General features: G+C 39.4%; 1 protein-coding gene across 6 annotated transcripts in view; it reads left to right on the plus strand.

Annotated features, from left to right (window-relative positions):
* mgat5 (alpha-1,6-mannosylglycoprotein 6-beta-N-acetylglucosaminyltransferase) overlaps nt 1-24,523 on the plus strand; it is a 101,546-nt gene that overhangs the window by 3,423 nt on the left and 73,600 nt on the right. For 3 of the 6 annotated variants that reach the window (XM_080199324.1, XM_080199325.1, XM_080199323.1), the window contains exons 2-3: nt 4,092-4,261; nt 7,937-8,341. In XM_080199324.1, coding sequence (XP_080055450.1) covers nt 8,101-8,341 — 241 coding nt within the window. In that variant the 5' untranslated portion in view covers nt 4,092-4,261; nt 7,937-8,100. The remainder of the gene's footprint in view (nt 1-4,091; nt 4,262-7,936; nt 8,342-24,523) is intronic. The other 3 variants (XM_080199328.1, XM_080199327.1, XM_080199326.1) reach the window with 1 other exon arrangement.

Here is a 24,523-nt window from a genome sequence, read left to right on the forward strand (position 1 = left end):
TTTGATCTATTTCACCTCAGCCTTTCAGTGTATATTTCTACTGTTTTCTCTCGTGTTCACCTAGTCTCCTTTGTAGTAAATAAACTACTTGCGAAATGTAGTTACTGAAGTAGTGAAGAAACAGGCAATTTTGCGCACAGCAGAGTTCTGCAAACTGCTATACGGTAATAGCTGGATAATCTGGTGTTTTTATGGTGATGATTTGAGGGGTGAATATTGATCAGAACACCCAGGGATAACTCCCTTTGCAGTAATGCTAGAGGAATCTTTCTGTTTAATGTCTCATCTGAAAGATGGCACCTCCAATAATGCAGCTATCCCTCAGTAGTGTATTGAAATTTCAGCATTACTGCTTCTGCTTAAACCCTGTCGTGTGATTTGAACTCAAATTTGTGACTCAACTGAGTGATAACCACTGAGCCGCAACTGAGGGATAAGCACTGAGCCGCAGCTGACACGCACAGAAAAGAACAAAGTGTTTGACACAATCTTTTTTGGCTTATGAAATGCAGTTTTAAGGTTCATAATTGCCCTTGTTTGTACTGAGCTCTTGCTGTCACTGTCTGACTTCTTTAACAGAATTTGGCAATTTTTTTCTCCCTCTGTTCCAAAGCCTTGACCACTGATTTTCCATGCCTGTGCATGGCCAGTCAAGCTATGCTTTGAAGTTCAACTTCACTCTAGGAATAAGTTCGTAGCAGCTCGTTCCTGAGAGTGAACTAGGCCAGTGCAAAATGTTACGTGAATGTTTACTGGAGTGGCTTCAGCAAACCATTTTTGCCTTTAAACTGACCTGGTATGTAGGAAATCACCATTTATCTGGACTTGATGCATGTTCTTTGGATCTCCCTTCAAAAATCCTTTTAGCCTTTTCATCTTGTTTTCAAAAGCTTGTTAAAGAATTCCTTTTATGCTTTCAATCTTCTTTCAAAATAATATCCCCTACTCTGTCTACATAAAGTGCTTAGACATTATCTACTGTGGGGAGCAATATGGACATTTTAGTATTTATGCTTGCTTTTGTTCAGTGCAGTTGACAAATTTGAAAATTACCCGTGATTCGCAGTCAATTTGAAGACTTGTTGACCAAGAATTATGTCTGAATATGGATGAACCTTGAAAGTATTTTAAAAGGTTGAAGTACATGTTCAGCTGAAATTAGTATTAGATTAAAAGAGGCTTATGTGGCAAAGAATAAGCGAGCATGAAGATCAAGAGTATTTTAGAAACCAGTATTGGGAAACAGTAATAGTTAACTTAAAACTCCAGTTTGCAACTTTTTTGTTTTTTTTCTGTGTTTTGCATTCACTTTTTTTAAAGTTGCCTTATGTGAGTATTTGTTAGTACACTTGCATTTTAATTAGTTTTTAATCTAGGAGTGAATAATGTAGGGAAGTTAAAACAACATTTTATTTTAAAAAGTAGGCTGATGCTTAGCAATGTGGGACCCAGGCAGGCATTGATAAACAGTATCAGAGGTCAGTAGGTGATTATACTATAAGGTGGAGAGAAAGTTATAACTTGGATATACTAGCAGATTGCTAAGGAAAAAAAAGTCTAGATGAATTGCACCAGAGTTAAAATAACAAATGTCAAGTATGTTCTGGATCTCAAGAAAGATACCAACTTGTCAGTAGCCTACTGGGAGAGGGAATTGCAGGAAACATGTACTACAGGAAATGGAGAAAGGGTCTCGGAAGACCTTTTTTAAGTTAAATCAAATGACAGGGAATCTGGAATGGATTCACTTTTAAGCTCATTATGGGCAAGGAAATAGACAAGCTGCAAAAAAAAGCTTTGGATTGAGGGAGAGCGGATTTTAGTAAAATAAGGCAGGATCTAGCCAAGGCACTAGGAATAGGTACTAATGGGGAAATCTACAGAAGGGCAGTGGGGTGGGGGGGACACTCAAGAAATGGGGAGGGTGCAAGCCCAATATGTTGCCTCCTAAGGTGACAGGTAGAAATAACAAGCCAAGACTATGGATGACTAGAGATATTCAAGATATAGTGAAAAGGAAAAGAGAGGCTTTTTAAAAAGGTTCAAGGGGAACAAATCAGTGGAGGCGTTAGTGAGGTGTAGAAAGTGCAGGGTGATGATTAAGAAAGCAATTAGGAATGCAAGAAGGGGATATGAGAGCGCTTTGGCTGGTAAAAGTAGAAAATCCCAAGATATTCTATGAGCATATCCAATGGGAAGAGGAAAGAGAGGGCAATCTGTGGGTGCAGCCAGAGGACGTGGTAGAGTGAATGAAAATTTCAAATCCGTCTTCACTCAAGAGAATGAGGATTATGGTTTGGAATTCAGGCAAAGAGACTGTGGGGTGCTTGAGCAAATTGACATGGGGACGGCCAAGGAATTGGAGGCGTTGGCAATCTTTAAAAGTGGATAAACTCCAAGTCCAGATGAATTGTGCCCTAGGCTGCTGTGGGAGGTAGGGGAGGAGATTGCAGCAGCTCGAACCCAAATTTTCAATTTGTCTCTGGCCGTAGTAGGAGAACAGCTAATGTGGTTCCCCTATTTAAGAAGGGTTGTGGAGATAAGCCAGGAAACTACAGACCAATGAGTCTCATGTCAATGGGTAGAGAAACTATCTCCACTTGGAGAGACAAAGTTTGATCAGGGTTAGTAGCATGGCTTCGTCAAAGGGAAGTCATGCCTAACAAATTTGAAATTTTTTGAGAAGGTGACCAGGTGTGTAGGTGAGGGTAGTGCAGTTAATGTAGTTTGGATTTCCACAGAGCCTTTGACAAGGTCCCATATGATAGACTTGTAAAGAAAGTAAATTCACATGAGATACTGGGTAACTTAATAAAGTGGATTCAAAATTGGCTCAGTTGTAGGAGACAGAGGGTAATGACAGATGGTTGTTTTAGTGACTCAGAAACCAGTGTCCAGTAGCATGCCACAGGGATCTGTGGGCCCCCTGTTATTCGTTCATTACATAAATAACATTGACAATGTTGGGGGCGGGGGGGGGATAAGATTAGTAAGTTTGCAGGTGGCACAAAGATTGGACAGGTGGTTAACAGTGAGATAGAATGCCTTGGACTACAAGAAGATATAGATGGAATGGTAGGTAAGCAGTAAATGGAATTTAACCCTGAAAAAAGTGAGGTGTTACACTTTGGAAGGAGTAACTTGATAAGGAAGTATTCAGTGAATAGTAGGACACTAGGAGAATCTGTGGAACAAAAGCGACTATGGTGTCTTTGTCCACAGATCTCTGAAAGCGAAAGGGCATGGTAGTAGGATGGTGAAAAAGGCCTATGGAACACTTGCCTTTATCAATCGAGGAATAGATTACAAAAGCAGGGAAGTCGTGTTGAAATTGTACAGAACTTTGAAGCCATCACTAGAATACTGTGTGTGGTTCTGGTTACCACATTATTGGAAGGATGTGATTGCACCAAAAGGGGTGCAGAGGAGATTCACCAGGATGCTGACTGGGCTGGAACATTTAAGTTATGAAAAGAGGTTAGATAGGTGTGGTTGTTTTTGTTGGAACAGAGAATACTGAGGGCTGACCTCATTGAGGTGCATAAGATTATGAAAGACATGGACAGAGTGAATAAGTTACAGCTGTTCCTTTTAGTTGAAGGGTCAGTCACTAGGGGACATGGGTTCAAGATGAGGGGCAGGGGGTTTAGGGGAGGGATGTGAGGGAAAAATGTCTTTCACCCGAAAGGTAATAACAGTCCAGAATGTGCTGCCTGGCAGAGGCAGGGTTGTTTCACCACCTTTTAAAAAAGTAGCTGGGTGAGCACTTAGCACATCACAACACTCAGGGCTATTGTTCAAGTACTGGCAGATGGAATTAGGTGGGAGTTTTGGTGTCTCTAATGTCCGTGTGGACACATGGGCCAAAGGGCCTCTTCTGCACAGTATGATTCTGGTCAATGAAGTTAAAGTAAGGAGCTGAGGAAAAGAATCCAAATTAAAGAGAAAGCTGCAATAAGCTTGAGAAGCCAGAAGAGCCAAGGAAACAGCTGAAGGTCTAACTCTATGGGCCTGTGAAGCAGTGGTTATCTGTTGGCATGGCTGAGTTTGAGGGGTAGAATACATGCATTCAAGCTTTGCCTTCTGTGCAGAGATCCATGGGAGAGGAACATCAGAAAGAGAGTTTGAAATCCTGGAGCTGGATCCTTGTTGAAGATATTGAAGTCTAATTTGGGAGAAAGATCCAAGATATGTCCTTCAAGAACGAAGATTGGAAACCTTTGTGTGAAATGCAAGCGTTCCAGTGAGACAAGATGAGTTGGTGAGCGATCCATAGCATTTGGTTGGGGTGGCATCTGTTACTTTGTTTTGAAGTGTGGTATATCCATCTACATGTTTTTTACTTACTATGAGCAAGAGAGACTTATGAATCTCTTGTGTATATGTGGGCGGAAGAGTATTGTGATGTACTGCATATTTTCTTTAAAAGCGCATCGTCAATGTGACTATTCAATAGCCACTTTGTTTCTAAAAAAGAAGTTACAATCCATCAGACCTAGTTCTACCCTAGAATCTGATTTGTTCAGTAGTAACACCAGTTAAGGATCACCCAAAAGTTGACTAAATGTGGAAAATGCAATTAATAAATGAGCAAGGAACATAAAATAGATTGCAAGAGATTTGTAAAAGAGAATAACTAAAATATTTGGTCTTGGAGGCAAAGACAAGACCTATATCATGGGGTATGAGAAATTGTGGAGACATTGAACAACATGTCTGTCTTCATAGTTGAAGGCACCACTTATTGGAGATTACCCATTTCTATTCTGTAAGAATGGGGAAGTTGATAATTAATGTTAGCATAGAAAATTCAAGGGACTAAAATCCTGATGGAACCCCTGGGATCTGGCCATTATCCTAAGATTCTTGAGAGGAACTACAGAGATTATGATGTTGCAAAATTCCTTAATTTCCACTCGGGATGTTCTAGAAGCTAACAAATGTAACTCTGCAATTCCAGAAAGCAGTTACTAAGGTCATGATTTAGTCTGATGTCAGTCATTAAGAACATGCTGAAATCCCTTATGGAAGATCTAAATGTACTTAAGACCAATTTTACATAGGTAGATAAAGAGAAACTAGTGAATATAGTTACCTGGATTTCCAAAAGATTTTTAAACTGTTAATACAGAGAATAAAGGCTCAAGAAGGTTGGAATAATATATTGATAGAGTAGCTTATGAACAGAAAGAAGAGTAGGATAAACTGGACACTTTCAGGTTGGTAAGCTGTGACTTGTGTGCTGCGAGGGCCAACACTAGAACTTTGCCTATTTATGACCCATATTAATGACTTGGATGAAGAAGTAGAGTATTCTGTCTGAGTTTGCTGATGACGATAGAAAACTGGGTGGGAATGTAGCCTGGGAGAAGGACATGCATTTTGTGGTCTTGTAGGCTGCAGAGATCAGTTAAACGAATGGGCAACAAGGTGGCACATGGAGCATAACATGGGAAGTGTAGGGTTATTCACTTTGGTGATAAGAATAGAAAAGCAGATTTTTTTTTTAAGGCACAAACCTTGTAAATGTTCAGATGGGTATCCTTGTACAATGAATGCAGAAAGAGGGCATACAGGTGTAACAAGCAATTAGGGAGTGGGGCATAAGAATAAGGATACTGAAATTGTTCAGGGCTTTGGTTGAAACCATTATCAGGAATAGTGTGAAGTTTTCATCTTCATGTTAAGGAAGGATGTATTTGCATTGGAGTCGAGTGGGATTTAATTGATTAGTTCCTGGAATGAGCACATTGCCTTTTAATGAGAGGCTGAGTAAATTGAACTTGTATCCTCTGGTGTTCAGAAGAATAAGAACTGATTTCATTTTTGGGGTTTGATGCAGTTGCCAGTTGAGGTTCATTCTCACTGGGAGCTCAACAATACTGGGGCACAGTATAATCGCTTAGAACTGAGATGTTGAGAAATTTCTTCACTGAAAGGGATGTGAATCTTTGGGGTTATCCAGCCCAGAGGGCTGTGCATATTTCATCAATAGACAGATTTTTAACCTGGAGTCCAGGGATAAAGGGAGCAGATGGGAAAGTGGAGTTGAGATCAATAATCAGCCATGATTATATAGAATGGAAGAGCATGTTTAAGGATTTATGTAGCCTACTCCTATTTCTTATATTCTGTTAGTGCCGTTACCGTTCTGTGAAGTTTAACTCAATATATTTAATGATTTATAAGATTGAATAAGATCTAGTAGAAATAGTCAAGAGTTTCAAGTTTTTAGATGTCCAGATCACCAGCAACCTGTCCTGGTCCCTCCGTGCCGACACTAGAGTTAAGAAAACCCACCAATGCTTCTACTTAGAAGACTAAGGGAACTTAGCATGTCAGGTACGACTCTCCAACTTTTACAGATGCACCATAGAAAGCGTTCTTTCTGGTTGTATCACAGCTTGATATGGCTCCTGTCTTGTCCAAGGCTATGAAGGATCATGAACGAAGCCCAGTCCATCACTCAAATCAGCCTCCCACCTATTGACACTCCCTGCTGTCTTGGCAAAGCAGCCAGCATAACTAAGGGTCCAACGCACTCCGCACATACTCTTCTGCCACTCTGTTGGGAAAAAGTCTGAGGACACATACCAATTGATGCAACAACAACTCTTCCCTGCTACCATCAGATTTTTGGACGGACCTATCTCGTATTAAGTTGATCTTTCTCTACATCCTACCTATGACTGTAACAACACATTCTGCATTCTCCTTTCCTTCTCTATGTATGGTATTCTTTGCATAGTGCACAAGAAACAATACTTGTCACTCTCTATACAAATAGATGTGACAATAATAAATCAAAGATCTACTGAAAAATTTCACTAATACCTTGAACACATGAGTGATTCTTCATCAAGCTTTATATTGATCTTGAACCTGAGCACACTCAATTGTTGCTCAATCCTGAGAAGCTGAGACAAAACACTGCTAAAAATCCAATAATTTCAAACGAGGCTGTTTTCCTGCTGATTTATTTTGAAAAAAACGAATTATCCAATAACTTATCAACATGTCCAATTCAACAAATAGGAATTTGGGTAAGAGTAGACTTAATTCCATAATTAAAATGTATAGAAGTAAAGTGGGTAATTCTATTTAAACGGCTCAAGTACTGGATTGTCTGCCCATTTTTACTTAAAAAAAACCAGATTAGCAAGATGTAAAATAGGTAGCTGATTCACTTTCATCTTCCACTGAGGTAAGGAGTTTAAAATCACCTCTAGTTTTAATTGTTGCTGAAAGTGTGTAATTTGTTACTCCTTGAGCCAAAGTTTAAAAAAAACACAGGTCACCAGCAAATTTCAAAAATGCCAAATCTGTGGAGGCCAGCGATTTTACAAATAAGTTAGTAACTTGTTAATTCATAATCTGAATTTAGCAGCACAAAACATGATTCTTTTCAGTGATTCCATGCCACCCATAGAAGAAAGTAATAAACATTAAGCACAAATTATTATTTTCCTGCTACTTTGAAGATGTTATTTTGCTTGCTAAGTTTGCAAGTAATTTTGCAGAGACCAAAAAACAATGTGAAAGTAGATTGTGCATTTTGGATGGTGAAAAAATGCAGCACCTTACTATAATTGGGTATATCCTAGTTGTATTTAGATATTGAAATACCACTGACAGTTGTCATTTTTAGTAACTGTCATGCCAACTTGGCTAGAGAAGCAGTTTTCTGATTTTTTTTTTCCTGAGGGAAATTAAATATTGGTATAATTATCAAACTGTTGCTGATTTCTTAAGTTTATTTCATTGCTGTCTAATGTTCCCTTGCGTTCTATTACAGGAACTTGTGTACATCTTTCATAACAAATAATTGGATACAGTTCTTATTCAATTTAAAAAATTTTTTTTTGCTTCGACCTCAAACCGTTTTCTGTGAACAATGATATTTTGTAAAACATTATTTTCTTCTCTTTCCCCCTAGGGTGGACATGAACGATATAGATGTATCTGGCTTGCCTGACTGAAGATGATTTTCTTAAAAAGAGCTTTACAAATATGAACAGGTTAACCTGGGTACATAATCAATAAAATCATGTACTTGATTTATGCATATTTCACTCCAAAATAACTTCACTGCTGAAAACAATGGCGTCCTTTCATGTGTGGAAGTTATCCTCACAAAAACTAGGATTTTTTCTGGTAACATTTGGATTCATATGGGGAATGATGCTTTTGCACTTTACCATCCAACAACGGACCCAACACGAAAGCAGTACTATGCTTCGCGAGCAGATTCTGGATCTCAGTAAACGCTACATCAAAGCATTAGCAGAAGAAAACCAAAATGTTGCTGATGGGCCGTATGTTGGCACAATGACTGCATATGGTAGGTTACTCATTTTAATAGTCTCTAAAATTTATGCCTTTTTTTGTGTTTTTAACTTCATAGAATTTTCTTATATTTTATTTTGCCTATAACAAGTGGTGTGGATTTAACCTTCCCATCACTTAATCCGAGCTGCATTCAAAACGAGACCAAGGATTCGTGTCTGCAAATCAATGTGAAGCCAGCCCAGTGATATTAAGCCATCATACAGCAGTCTTAGGTCTTCCTGGCCAGCTTCAGTGTAATCTGAAACTGCAATTTCAGCTCACCATGCCATAATCATGATTTGATTTACTATTGTCACATGTGTTGGGATATAGTGGAAAAAAAATACTTTGTGAGCTATACAGATAAAACATGCTGTCCAGAGAGTGCATAGGGGAAAGGGAAGGATAGGGTGCAACATAGAGTGCTGCATATATAGTTACTGATAGGGTGAGGAGCAAGATCAGCTTAGTATGTGATGGGGCCCATTCAAAAGTCTGATAGCAGCATGACAGAAGTTGTTCTTGAGTTGGTTGGTACATGTTTTTAGACTTCTGGCTCTTTTTCCTGATGGAAGGGCGTTTGTCCAGTGTACATGCAGCCCTTCACTGATACTTTTATAAGAAAACATTCATTTTAATCTGTTATGGTATAAGGGCATCATTGGAAGGCCAGCATTTGCCCATCTGTGATGATACTATGCTTTTAAGAAATAAATTCTGCACAGGAAACATGCCGCAAATACTTGAGTCAGTTCTATTTACCAGTGCCATTTTGTCTATAACTGGCAGTTTGCATGTTGATACTGTAGAAGCATAATTTATCTTAATTGCTGGAACATTCGTTTGGATCTGAGCTAATGCAGCAATGTTAATTGTTTTCTCCCGTAAGGTCAGAGTAGGGTTGATTGACTGACTGTTGGGGCTCAGCTCAGAGAAACATAAGCTTAATTGCTGCTTGGGACCCATAGAACTTGCTCTGTGCCTTCTTCTCTGGAGGTTGGGACCCACCAGAAAATGTCCCTCTGAGGTTTTGCTGTTTGAACGTAGATCTTTCTCTGGAAGCTGCTATATGGGAGTCAGAAGACATGTTTCTTTCTGTATTTTTGTCCTGAGGGATTAAAAGGCTGTAAACCTATGCGCCTATATGATTTGTGCTAACTGATTCAAAAGAGGATTTATGTCTGTGGGATATTGCTCAAATTGGAACTATAGCGATAACTAGATGTTAAGAATTATCTTGTTTAAATATTTCAATTGATAAAAGTTATGCTAATTCTTTATTGTATTGTAACTGTGTTGTTAAATCAAGTTTGCTTTGATAAAGGCTTACCAGTGGGTTAGTGGAATCATACCTAGAATGCTCATACATTATGCTCATACTAATGTTAAAATCTAAAAGTTGAGGTCTAGGCTAACTTCATAATATATCCTGGAGTTTCTGATCTGGTCCCTAACATTTGCCATTGAAGATGGTGAGTTGCCACCTTGAATTGCTGTACTCCATGTATAGCTATACCCATGGTGTTGGAAAAGGAATTACAGTCCTGTCTAGTTCCTGGTCAGTGGTAACCCCCAGAATGATGTTGGTGAGTGACTCAGTGGTAATGCCATGGAATATCCAGAAGAATTAGTTAGGTTCTCTCTCATTGAAGGTGGTCGTTGCCTGGGATTTGTGTGGTGTGACTGTTACTTGCCACTTATCAGCCCAGGCCTGAATGTTGCTAGGTCTTACTGTGTGTTGGTACACACTGCTTTAGTATTGGAGTTGTTGCGAATTGTATTGAATATTGTGCAATCATCAGCAAATATTTCCTCTTCTGACCTTATGATGGAACTGATTAAAGCAGCTGAACATGGTTGGTCCGAGGACATTACCCTGAAAAACCCCTGCAACAGTATCCTGTGACTAAGATGATTTGGCTTTCGACAACCGCAGCCATTTTTCTTTTGTGCTTGGTATGACTCCAACCAGTAGCATTTTCCCCAGATTCCCATTGACTTCAATTTTGCCAGGGCTCCTTGATCCCACTCTTAGTCAAGGGCAGTTCACTGTCTTTACCACTACCTCACCTGCTTCCTGTCATGTCACTGGACTATTAATCTAGAAGCCCAGACAAATGCCCTGGTATATGGCTTTGAATTCCAGCTGATGGAATTTGAAATAACCTCAGTAATGGCAGCCATGAAACCATCATCAATTGTCATTAGAACCCATCTGGCTCACTAATGTCCTATAAAGAAGGAAATTTGCCGTGGAGAGACTCTTCCCGCTCAGAAAGGACAGTAGGACTAGGGGGCACAGCCTCAAGATAAAAGGGGGGCGGTTTAGAACGGAGTTGAGGAGGAACTTCTTCACTCAAAGGGTGGTGAATCTCTGGAATTCTCTGCCCGTTGAGGTGGTGGAGGCTGCCTTGCTAAATATTTTTAAGACGCGGGTTGATGGGTTTTTGATAAGCGAGGGGATTAAGGGTTATGGGGAGAGGGCAGGAATGTGGAACTGAGCCACGACAGATCAGCCATGATCTTATTGAATGGCGGGGCAGGCTCGAAGGGCTAGATGGCCTACTCCTGCTCCTATTTCTTATGTTCTTACCCATTCCTATTTCTTATGTTCTTATGCTCCAGACCCACAGCAACATGGTTGTCAACCACCCTCTGGAATGGCCTAAAATGTTGTCAATTCAAGGGCAATTGGGATGGACATCAAATGCTGGCTTTGCCAGCAATGTCCACATCCCATGAAATGTTAAAGGAAAATAAAACCTCCCCCTCAAATTTAACTCTTGTTCATATTTTGATGAAATTCAGTGTTAGCATTTTTGGCTAAGGCAGTCATTGCTACTGATTCCTTTTATGAACTGCAGGGTATTACATGAAGTTTATCACTTCAAATTATTGGCATTCAAGTGTTTAAGTTTCAGGTTAGATATAAATGTACAGCAAATACTCAACAGGTCTCTAGAGAGAAACAATTTATTTCAGGTTTGAAAGGCCATCAAGCTATAGCATTAATTTTATGGGTGTTATTTTACCACGTTGTTGTGCCCAATGATCAACATGGTGAGCTGGGAAAATAGCATGCTAAAAATCCAACCTAGCTACCTGCTTGCCCCTTGTGAGTGGCGTGCATCGCTTCTTGCCCAGAAAAGGGCACAAAGCTTATTAGCATGAGTGACTGGATTTCAATATCATTAGGGAGATCAGATGCTTCCCACCTCACTGGTGAGATGTCACGCTGGTGCAAATCATTACTGGTCTGCACTAGCACAGACCTGATGAGCTGGTAATGCTGCTGGGCTTGAAGACCATCCAAGCCCCTGGGTGATCAGAGGCATGGTTGGATAATGCCTACCAGACACCCTGGCAGTGTCTGTGGGCTGAGGCCTGGGTGGGCTCAGTGACAGGATTGTGCGGTGGGTGGGTGGTGCAGGGTTGGATTGTGAAGGAGGGCAGGTCAGGGAAATGGTGGAGCGGGGAGGGGTGCATTTTAAGGGTCGTGCATAATGGGGAGGTGGCATATCGGTCAGCCAGAGGACCTATCGGGAGGGTCCTGGTGTCTTGATGCAGGTGACCTGTCTCAGGATGGGGGGAGAACATCTACCAGTGAAGGGGGAGGCGGGGGAGAGAGAGGGCTCAATTGTCCATGGGGTTGAGGGGGGTCTCCCAGGTACTGAGATTGGGGCACCTTTCTGCCACTGCCAGTCTTTCCAATTAAAAAAAGCAACTTGAGTGTTTTTAAATTGCGGTGCAGAGCACACCTGGAAAAACTGATGCAGTTCACACACACTTTTGCACCGTGATTTATCTGGAATGCATTGACCTAGGTGTTGGTTGTGATGAAGATATAGATGTGCTCCTGGGAACTTGTGAAAAAAAATTGCCATACAGAACAGTAAATCAACAGCCTGTCAGTCATAATTGCAAAACAATTCCATACTGCCAATGTCTGAGTCCTCTGTCACCATCCCTGGTTATGATCTATCCCACTGGCAGAACAGACCAATCAGAGGTGGTGATACATTAGTATAAATTTGGGAAGCAGTGACTTGGGAGTCCTCAGAATTGACTCTGGAGTTTGTGCAGTATCATGGCTTTAAGTTTTTAAAGGATATTTAATAAATTTAAGATTTGATATTGCGTGCTGAATTACTAGAACCCAAATTACCAGTTTTAAATGGATATAGTTCTGCAGAGATATAATCATAAAGCAATGACTCAATTGACAAATAATATAAAAAGTTTGAGTAGAAACAAAATAAAGAAATACAATCATCAACCAAGACTTATTAATCAACTAACTAAAAATAAGAATAGCCCATCCCTAAGTGCAATGTCTTGACCAGTGTTGACTTGCCTGGTTTTAATTTAAATAAAAGTTTGGCAATCAATTATTTCTTCATGCGTTCTCCATAGCAACGCCTCTAACAATCAGTCCACTTTTGCCAGCCAATCAGCCCCCTTTTCTGATGGAATATAAATTGTTATTCCCTTGAGGTTTGGTATTCTTGAAAATCTGTCCTATTGAGTGCAAGATGAAAAGCTTCGACGTTTTTAGTTCTTAGTTGTTTGGGAGTATAGAACTTAAAGTATTGCTGAAAAAAACTTAACTAACTAAGAGAAAATAAGGGTAAAGTATATTTATGCTTTCAAATGAATGATCAATCCAAAAGAAACAAGACAACTAGCTCAACTAATTGCACCAAATAACTCTCAGCTGACTCTGAAGAGCACCACACCTTCCTTGGTATCCACGCAAGCCAAGAGTAACTTAACTGCCTGTGCCTATTACCACAAACAAGTTGGAGAAACCTTCAACTGTCTCCAAATACCTAAACCAATTTTTCCTTACTTGGTGCCATGAAGATAATTTCTTTTTTTAATACCCTTAAGGTGTTATAATCCCGTTTTAGCCAATGTTGTTGACAGTTGAAAATTGTTAATCAATAGTTGTAAGGGTTAATTTATCGGATCTAGCTAATTGCACACATTGCCTTAAACTTAACACGCTGCCTTGCTTGAAGCTGTGCTCCTTATCATGTCACAACTATCATAATGTTCTTACAACCATCTCATTCATTAGATCAGAACCTTAGCTGTCAAGGTCAGTATGTTTCTGATGGGGAGGATCCCAAGAGTTCAGGCTTCCTCAGACAGCAATGGCACTTTTTAACCTTGTCATAGAAATGTTAATGGAAGAATGTAGAAATAATGAAATCTGGCTCTCAGTGACTCCTTGATTACTTGCCCTACAATTACAGAGTAATTGAGATACTTCCTTCTAATACAGTCATCTGACTTCCCAGTACAGTTAGGGTAGCAGCATCATCTTTTTGTTCCCATGTTAGTGCAAATAAAATCTCAAATCTAGGCCAGCATATGTGACCTTGGGTCAAACATAGGCAAGGAAATGCCTGCTGATTACCATCTACACCCTTCCTCAGCTGAAGAATTAGTACTCCTGCATTTTGGACACTACTGAGACAATGCACTGAGGGTAGCAAGGTCACAATGTACTCCGGGCGGGTGGTGGGGTAGATCTTATCAGTCAGCCAAAGTAGCTTGGTAGCTACTGTTGACTGATCTGCCTGAGTCCTGAAGATGATATCCGCTAGTATTGGTGCAACAGGTGGTGTAAGAACCAACAAAAGGGAAAAACCTACTTGACCTCCAGCCTGTTGATTTAACCTGTTGTAGATTCGTCCCTTCACGAAGGTATGGATAGGAGTGATCACACTCCTATTTGTCTCCTTGTGGAGACAAATTCCATCTTCACACTACCATTGTGATAAGTGTGATAGATTCAGATCTGATGTAGCAGCTCAGAATTGGGCATCATAAGTGAAGCTTTGAGCCATTAATTATACTCAATTTCTAATCTCATGGTCTGACACATCTTGCATTGCTAGTACCATGAAGCCAAGGGACCAACCCTAATTCAGTGAGGAGTTTGGGTGAGAATGCCAGGAGCAGCAGAAGGCTGATCTGAAAATGAGAGATCAGTTTGGTGAAGCTGCAACACAGTATTACAAACATGCTAAACAACAGATGGACATGCTGTAGACAGAACTAAGTGATTCTACAGCCAACAGATCAAATCCAATGTTCTGCAGTACTGCTACATCAAGTTGTGTATAAGGGTAATTAATCAACAAATTGGAGGAGAAGGCTCGATAAATATTCCATCCTGAATGATGGCAAGACATGGCACATTAATGCAGAAGTTTGTCTGCAACAATCCTCAGTTTGAAGTGCCAAGTGGATGATCCATTTTGGTCTCCCCCGAGGTCCAATGTGTGTTGCTGCTCAACTCATTCACATTATTTCGTATTAAGATCTTTGTTTCAAACACAGATGAAAGGATATTCTGTGCCTATTGGCAATTAATTGCTCATCTAGGCCTTATTTTTGTGAGGATATGATTTAGCATGTTTGGTAATGTGGATTCTCTCCTAAAATATTATTCATATTTCCCTCCCACCCTCAATAGTATTATTCTAACTAAACTGTTAATATCAGTTACTATTGACTCACGTTTGTTTTCTATCCATTGAAGAACTATTTTGTCACATACTTGACACTATTTATCTTCTACAGTCCAGATTCTCTTGGTGTTAGAGAATGAGTCTCCAACAGACAGACTTTCCTTCCATGCTTGATGGAACTCTGTACAATAATTTGCTTGTGACAAGAGGGTGGCTCATCTTTGAGGGTATTTGGTCACATGATGAATGGATTTAGGATTGTTTTGAAGTTGATAAATGCTAGTTTTGTCACTCTTTTTGGAGATTTGATCCTTTCATTATTTTTCTGGGCTGCAATTATGGAGCTGTTGAAAGGTAGAAATGCTTAAATTAGATTGCATGTGCATAGCCTATTTTAATATATTTCAGAAAATGCAATCAATAACTGAACGCAGTTTAGTGAAGTCAAACCCATTTCTGAAGACTAGAATTTGGTACCCAGAGCATGGAAAATGAGTGTCCCTTGTCTGGTGACCATAAGTTATTTTCTCATATACAAGGAAACAAAACAATACTAGAAATAATCAATAAGTTAGGCAGTACCAGTAAAAACTAAGTTATGTTTCATGTCACAGTGACCTTTTCATCAGAACACTTCTATATTCAATACTTATGAGACAAATCAATTAGATCATGAGCTGAAGAAGATTCAGGTTACAGATCAGAAGATTTTTGCTGAAAAGTTTTGCAATACCTGCTGAAGAAGTATACAACTTGGTCTTTTTCTATTCTTGCATAATGTCTCCATTTAATCTTTGCTTCCAGTGAAATTATGTTCAACTTTGCTTTTTATTCTCAAACCAGTTTCAGAATTACCCCGATTTTAAGCATGAAGAAAATCATTTTTTGAAATTTGAGTTGAGATTATTGTAAATTTGCTACCTGGATTTGAACTGTCGCCAGATTCAACAGTTCACTGAGATTAAGACAATACAACAATGTCACTGTTTTTCAAGATCGTTTGAGTTTAGGGAATACTAAACATTCATTTTCTTGAAAATGAATTACTATAAACAGAAACTTAAGAATTCCTGCCCAATGTGCTGGTTTTTGGACACTAATTACCTGAAAGAAACCACTGCAAAGAAGCAAGTCCTGCCCTCAAAACTGATCCTGCTCCCAGGGTGAATTGATTACTGTTAATTGGGAATTTTTGTTAATTATTGTTTGCAAACCTTTTTTGCTTAAATTAATTAAGCTGGATTCCTTTGGACGCAAGATTGTCAACGTATCTCCATATAGCTGAAATAGTTTTGTACTTAAGTATTGCAAAATGCATATTTTTGTGTAAACCCTATTCTGATGTGTTAATCAAGCCTCATTTAGTTGCCACTCTTAGTAGGAATTTTAAAAAACTTTAGCCTAAGCTTGTTTATGGTAGATTTGTATTTTTAGTGATGCAGAAATTGAACAAAGAACAGTACAGCACAGGAACATGCCCTTTGGCCCACCAAATCTGCGCTGTCACAGATGCCTTTCTAATCTAATACTTTCTTGCCTCTACTTGGTCCATATCCCTCTCTTCCTTGCCTATTCATCTATCTATCCAGCTGCCTCTCTAAAGTTATAGAGTCTGCTTTCAACACCCCCTCCAGCAGTGCGTTCCAGGCATTCAACACCGTCCGTGAAAAACTTGCTCCTGACATCTTTTTTAAACTTACCTCTTCTCACTTACAACCTATGATCAAGTAATTGCCCCTTCGACTAGGAAAACAACTCTGACTATCCACTCTATCCAAGCTTGTCATAATCTTGTAAACCTGTATTAGATCCTCCTTCATCCTCCGCTCCAGTGAAAACAATCCAAGTTTGTTCAAACTTAGTTCCTACTCCGTACCCTTCAAACCAGACAACATACTGGTAAATCTCTACACCTTTTTTTCAATTCATCAGCATCCTTCTGGTAGTACAGTGACCAGAATTGTACACAATACTCCAAATGCAGCCTAACCGAAGTCTCATACAGCTGCAACATAATTTTCCAATTCCTATACTCATTGTCCCAGCCAATAAAGGCCAGCATGCCATATGCCTTCCTGACCACCTTGTCCACCTGAGTTGCCACCTTCTGGGAACTGTGGATCTACATGCTTAGATTCTCCTGGACGCTAATATTTCTAAGGGCTCTACCATTTTACTATTTTCTTTGCTTCTGCATTGGACCTTCTGAATCACGTCACCTCTCATTTGTAATGGTTAAATTCCATCTGTCACCTTTTGGCTGAGGTCTCCAGTCGATTTTATATCCTGCTGTATCCTCTGACAAGTCTCCTCACTCTCTGCTACTCTCCCAATTTTTGTATCATCTGCAGATTTACTAATCAGACAACTTGCATTTTCTTCTAAATCATTTATGTATAATATAAACAACAGAGGCCCCAGGACTAATCCTTATGGAACACCACTTGTCACAGACCTCCAGTCAGAAAAGTACTCTTCCAGTGCTACTCTCTGCTTTGAATGTCCAAGCCAGTTTTTCACCACCTGTATCAGCCTGTCATGAGGAACCTTATTGAGAGCTTTGCTAAAGTGTACATATACAACATTCATTGCCCTGCCCTAATCAATTTTTCTTGTTACTTTCTCAAAGAACTCAATCAAGTTCGTTAGACTCAACCTCTCCTTCACAAAGCCCATGCTGCCTATCACTATTCTCCTTCCAGATGTAATTATATCCTGTCCCTAAGAATCTTCTCCAATAATTTCCCCACCATTAATGTAAGGCTCACAGATCTGCAATTTCCTGGATTGTCTCTTCTGCCCTTGTTAAATAGTGGAACAATTTTAGCTACTCTCCAATCTTTTTTGGTGCTTCACCCATGGCTAACGGGGATGCAAAGATTTTGGCCAAGATGTCAGCAATTTCTTCCCCCACCCCTCTCAGTATCCTGGGAGAGACCCTATCTGGCTCTGGGGACTTGGCTACCTTTTAATGTTTTTCAAAACCTCCAATAGAACCTTCCTTTTTTTTATCTCGATGTGTCCTAGAATGTCTATACACCCCACCTACCACATCTTTCTCCTTTGTGAATTCTGATGCAAAGTACTCATTAAGAATCTCATCTGGCTCCACTCACACATTCTGTCCACTGTCCTTGAGTGGAACCACCCTTTCCTTTGCTACTCTTTTCCTCTGTGTATAAGCATAAAAAGCCTTGGAATGCTTCTTAATCCTGCCTGCCATGGGTATTTCATGGTGCCTTTTAGTCCTCCTAAGTCCGAGTGAGGCAAACCACCTTTCAAAACACTTCCCAATTGTACCCAAAATAGAAACTGTTCGCAGAATTTTTGACACCGAATCTTGATTTTTATTAGCAGATTTCAGAAATGTCACATTAAAATGTGTAATGGGAAAGACGAGATAAAATGGTTGCATTGATTTTAATTTTATTTTATTAGTGTCATGACTAGGCTTACATTAATACTGCAATGAAATTACTGTGACATCCTCTAGTTGCCGTACTAAATCTGGCAAACCCATATTACAAAAGATGTCAAATGAGTGATGACTTGGCACATTTGTCTTTGAGTATAATGTCTAAATAAAGGAGTGTCTATGTCATTATGGAGTCCACAACAGTAACTTAGTTGTTTTTTGTATTTATTTATCTGTTTTAAATTTCAAAGGGCTGACATTTTGTAAAAAGCTGTTTGAATTTATCCAATATTGAGGCTGCAGAGCTAATGCTAAGATTTACCCATACTAGCAGCTTGTGGTTATATAAAAATTTAAACCTCTGATTTTATGTGGTCTGTATATGCATTCATGTGGCCCAGGAAGACCTAAGTCTGTACATTATATTTATTTATTCAGTGGCATTTCGTTTTGATTTACAAACATTTTGAGTATATTCTTAGAATCTAAGTATTACAGTACAAAATCCCAAATATGTCTGTATTTTTCATGAGCCATCTAGTCTTGTCCGAATATGGTTGAACCCCAATCTTTTCAGGCAGCTTTGTCTAATTCCTCTTTTAACATTTTATGAATTCTACTTCAGCTGAGGTTAGAAGCAAAACATTTTGCATTCTAATCACCTATTGTAAAGAATTTCTTTTGAATGTTCCCTTTAATTCTTTGTCATAAAAATAATTAATTGCAATTTTAAATGTCATTTTGTCAAACAGTGGAAACAATACTCTACTTAGTATTATATCTTGCCTTCTAGCATCCTCTCAAGCAGGAAATGGAAGGGAGGGAGAATTGCCAGTGCCAAGGAAGTGGTATTGAACAAATTGTTAGATCATTGGACTGAAAAGTCCCTGGGTCCTGATGCACTTCATTCTATGGTCTTGAAATAAATGAAATGGTTGGTGTGTTGGTTTTATTTTCCGAAAGTCCCTGGAGTTGAGGATGGTGCCATTAGATTGGAAAATAGCAATTATAACTCCTTTACTCCAAAAAGGGAGAGGGATGGGAAGTGGGAATCTACAAGTGAATTAGTTTAACATCATGTTGTCATAGGGAAAATATTAGATTATAAAAGTATAGCAGGGCACTTAGAAAAATTCAGGGTAGTCAGGATGGTTTTGTGAAAGGGAAATCCTGTTCAATTAATTAATTATAGTTCTTTGGAGAACTGATATGTTGTGGATCAAGTGGAACTAAATGGATGTACAGGTACTTGGGTTCCCAGAAGGCATTTGATAAAGTGCCATATCAGAGGTTACTGAGGGGAAAATAATACTTCATGGTGCAGGATATAACAACATGTTGGCATGGATAGAAGATTGGTTAGCTAACAGAAAACTGAAAGCAAGCATAAAATGGTCTGTCTTCTGATTGGTAGGGTGTAATAAGTGATGTGTTAAAGGGATCAGTGCTAGAGCCTCAACTTTTTTACACTCTATAAATTACTTGGATAAAGGGACCAGAGATATGGTTGCTAAAATTACTAATGACACAAAACTAGGATAGTAAGGTGTGAAAAAGACATAAGGAGGCTACAACTAGGTAGGGTAGGTGAGAAAGTGTGGAAATGCCTATGTTAGCAGGAAGGATAAGAAAGCATGGTTAAATGGTGAGTCCAAAGGCCAGCATTCAGGTACAGAAAATGATTTGGAAAACTAATAGAATATTTCATTTATTGCCAGGAGAATTGAATGCAAAAGCAGGAGGTTATGTTTTCTTTGTACAGGACATTGGTGAGACACATCTGGAGTACTGTGTACAGTATGGGCCTCATTTAAAGAAGGATATAAATGGAGTTCAGATGGTTTGCTAGGCCAAGAGGCGGGTTGCCATTTGAGGATGGGTTGGACAGGTTAGGCTTGTATCTGCTGGACTCTAGAAGTGTAGGAGGCGACTGGATTGAGACATAGGTGATCCTGAGGGGCCTTGACAGGGTTGACGTGGAGAGAATGCTTCCTCTTGTAGGAGAATCTAGTATTGCACCATTTTCAAAAATGAGGATCCTCCTCCGTTTAGGAGGGAGATGAGAAACCTTAGAGGGTTGAGTCTTTGGAGCAGACTTCTGCAAAAGGCAGGGGAAGCAGATCTTTAAATAGTTTTAAGGTACTGGTAGTTTATCGATGAGCAAGGGATTGAAAGGTATTGAGGTTTGCAGGAATGTGGAGTTGATGTCAAAATCAGAACAGCCATTAACTCATTGAACGATGGTGTAGGTTTGAAGGACTGAGTGGCCTGTTTTTGCTCCTAATTCATATGTTCATATCAATTCTTGAAACCACTCCATTATGAAAATATTTATTGTCTGTTTGAATTAGGATAATACTATATAGAATATTAAGAATATGGCTACATATTTTGTTATTTTTTTATTACTGTTGCCATGCATTTTTACAATTTATCTGGTATGACCATGTAAATAACATAAAAAATTAATATGCATTTTCTGCAGTACTAGTAAGTAAACATTAGAAGTATTTGACCTTGTTACAATCCTGTTGGGACTGCTAACATTTGAAGAAAGAGATTTGAACGCCCAGTGACTAAGCCACCAGTTTTCATGTTTCTAAGCAAAACACAGACTTTATATATAAAACAAATTAAACGCATTTGATCAAGGTAACATGATAGCTTAAAACCCCACGTTATGCCCCTGGATTTCTTTCTTCTCTTGAGGATTCTCCTATGGTATGATATCCTTACCCCTGTAGTGGTAGGGTCCACCCAAATGTGTGCCAACAGTCCTCTGGAAGCTACTTTTAATGCTCTCCAGTTCCAGCTATTCTGAGGTAAAACTTTGATTTTCTGTTTCTTGACTGTCAATCCCTCAGTTCCTTGTTCTGGTTACTTTCTCAACATTTGTAATCTACTGTAGTTATTTTCTTTGCCACAAGATTGAGGATTCCTGTAGAGTTAAGCCAGGAAATCTTCTAGCTGCTTTACTCTTGTGAAATCCAAACTGCAATTTTTAAGCCCTATCTGCATGTGATGAATGATGAAGTTAGTTTTTTCTCTCTGCAGTACAGGCCTAAACTCTCATTACTTTGCCTATCCTCTCTATGAGCTGTGCCCATACACGATCAAAGCTGCATTTTTAAAAAAACTTGATTTTGCAATTTTGTTACTTTTGAACTTCCAGGGATGCTGAATGTTCTATTAAAGTAAACATATGTTGTTCCCTTATTAAATGAGCGTATGTTATTCCTTGGGGGCTTCAGAAAAGGTGAGAAGTTGGTGATTGTGATACTTGGTAGGGATTTTCTTATGGGAATCTATGTCCATTAATCCAGAATGTTTTTGCAGAGAAAGCAAATATATGTTGTGGAGTTGACCCTGTACTTGTTATGGAGAAGCTGTGATGAAAATCTTTTTTTGTCCAGTGTGAACTTCTAATTTACTGCAGCTTAAATGATAATTAGTCTTTGAGTGAGATTGTTTTTGAATTCAATATTAGCTTGTTTGCTTTTCTTGAAACAGAAGGAAATGTTTGCATTATGTGGACTGATTATAACTGTGTGTGTGTGTAGATAACCTTTTGTTCTGATGGAGCATACACACCCTGTGAACTACAAGGAGAGTTTTTTTGTCTCTTTTTTCCTAAGATTGGGAGCTCAAAAGTCAGTGTAGTGATGAAAGAAATAGGTAATATATAGCAAATCAGTATAGCTTTGTGTTTGAGTACTTAGTGAACTGTGTGTTAAGGTGGGAGTTTGATGAAAGTGGGATCGCTAAGTATTTCTCAAGCTATACAGATTAACAGCTAGAATATGACTTAGAACAATAAAACTACAAAAAAAATTGCAAGCTAGTTAAAATACCAATAGAAATTGTCTGCCAATGATAGTTATCTGTCAACCAATTAAAAGTGGTTGCCTAAATAAGTGGTAACTATTGTAGCAAGAAGCTTACTTGGTATTTGTAGCTTGGGTGTGAATCATAAATTCGAAATAGACAGAATTTTCCAGCATGTCATGGAGAAGCAATGAATGCTACTTTAACCTAGTGCTAAGTCAGGAATTTGCAAGTAGAAATTTGCTGCAGAGGGATAAAAGAGATGTGGCTTTTAATTCTTTTGTTTCTCTGCAGTAGTTGATATGTTATATTTCTGTCTCCCAACTTAGAAACTGTCACCAACTATTCGTTTACCTAAATTAGTAACTAGTCTAAATAATGTTAGACCAACATGGCTGGGCAGGTAATGTGCCATGATTGCACCATGCTTTGAAAGCGATAACCTTTTATACTCTGCCTTTATCTTGATTTCTGCAGGAAATTATCCTAAATTGCTGGCAAAACTCGTGTAGAAACGTGCAAATCTCCCAATTCTACAGAGGAAAATCTGTGCGTCTGTATAGTTGCTGAAAATATTGATTCCCACCATCTACTGTACTGCAGCTGGTGTGACATTAATTATAGTGGTGATGGTTTTGCCACTTGCCAAATTAAATTCACTTTAGAATTGGTGAATTTAACTAATAGATCTGTTAAGAACTGTTGTGCGAGAACGGTATTGCATCACTGCTGAAAATGTGACAAAATTTTTTTTTAAGTAATGTTGCATCTCTATTCTTGGTTGAGATTATGCTTGAGTCTTGACTGCTATGCAGCATCTTTGCTCTTGATCGAATTATCATTTCATACTCAAGATTTTGATCTGAATTGGCTTCTACATCAGTATGAGTAGAAGAAAGAAGAAATGTAAAACCTCAGTTAGTTTTTAGAATAGGTCAAGCTGACCAAAATGTTAAGTGTCACCAAATTTTTTTTTGCTGTTACTCCATCTGCATCACCTGATCCTCCCTCTTCAATTAGGAGTTTGGAACATTTAAAGCAGATTAAAACCTAGAATAGGTTTTATTAATTGATTTAATAGGTAATGCTGCGACTTTATAAGACCCTTGTCAGACCCCACTTGGAGTACTGTGCGCAGTTCTGGTCACCTCACTACAGGAAGGATGTGGAAGCTATTGAGAGGGTGCAGAGGAGATTTACAAGGATGTTGCCTGGATTGGGAGGCATGCCTTAGGTGAGGGAGCTAGGGCTCCTCTCCCTGGAGAGACGAAGGTTGAGAGGCAACCTGATAGAAGTTTATAAAATGTTGAGAGGAATAGATAGGGTGGATTCTCGGAGGCTATTTCCCAGGGCTGAAATGGTCACTACGAGAGGACACAGGTTTAAGGTGCTGGGAACATAGAACATTACAGCGCAGAACAGGCCCTTTGGCCCTCGATGTTGCGCCAACCAATTAAGAAAAAAGCAATGACCCTCTAACCTAAACCAATCCCTTTCCATCCATAAACCTATCCACGGACCTCTTAAACACCCCCAAACTTGGCGCATCTACAACTGCAGCAGGCAGGGCACTCCATTCCCTCACCACCCTCTGGGTAAAGAACCTACTTCTGACATCCGTCCTATAACTACCACCCCTTAATTTAAAGCTATGTCCCCTCGTGCTAGCGCTCTCCATCCAAGGAAAAAGGCTATCACTGTCCACCCTATCTAAACCTCTAATCATCTTGTACGTTTCAATAAGGTCTTCTCTTAGCTGCCGCCTTTCTAACGAAAACAACCTCAAATCCCTCAGTCTCTCCTCGTAGGACCTTCCCTCCATACCAGGCAACATCCTGGTAAACCACCTCTGCACCCTCTCCAATGCCTCCACATCCTTCCTATAATGTGGGGACCAGAACTGTACACAATATTCCAAGTGCGGCCACACCAGAGTTTTGTAAAGCTGCAACATGATGTTGCGGCTCCTAAATTCAATCCCCCTACCAATAAATGCCAAGACACCATATGCCTTCCTAATAACCTTATCGACTTGATTTCCAACTTTCAGGGATCTATGCACATATACACCTAGATCCCTCTGTTCATCAACACTATTCAGAGTCCTGCCGTTAGCCCTATACTCTACACATCTGTTATTCCTGCCAAAGTGAATTACCTCACACACTTTTCCACATTAAACTCCATCTGCCACCTCTCGGCCCAGCTCTGCAACTTGTCCAAGTATCTCTGTAAACTATGACACCCCTCTTCACTATCTACCACTCCTCCGACTTTGGGAAGCAAGTACAGGGGAGATGTTAGGGGTAAGTTTTCCACTCAGAGGGTGGTGAGTGAGTGGAATTGGCTGCATAGATCTGATCGGCTCAACTTGTAGGCCGTAGGGCCTGTTTGTGCTGTAGTGTTCTGTGTTCTAATACTTATAATGTGAATCTGGCAAATCAGCTGCAATGCATGCAAACGGTGGTTAACT

This window comes from Carcharhinus amblyrhynchos, chromosome 11, assembly GCF_965287045.1.
Source record: "Carcharhinus amblyrhynchos chromosome 11, sCarAmb.v2.hapA, whole genome shotgun sequence".
In the NCBI taxonomy this organism is placed as follows: Eukaryota; Metazoa; Chordata; class Chondrichthyes; order Carcharhiniformes; family Carcharhinidae; genus Carcharhinus; species Carcharhinus amblyrhynchos.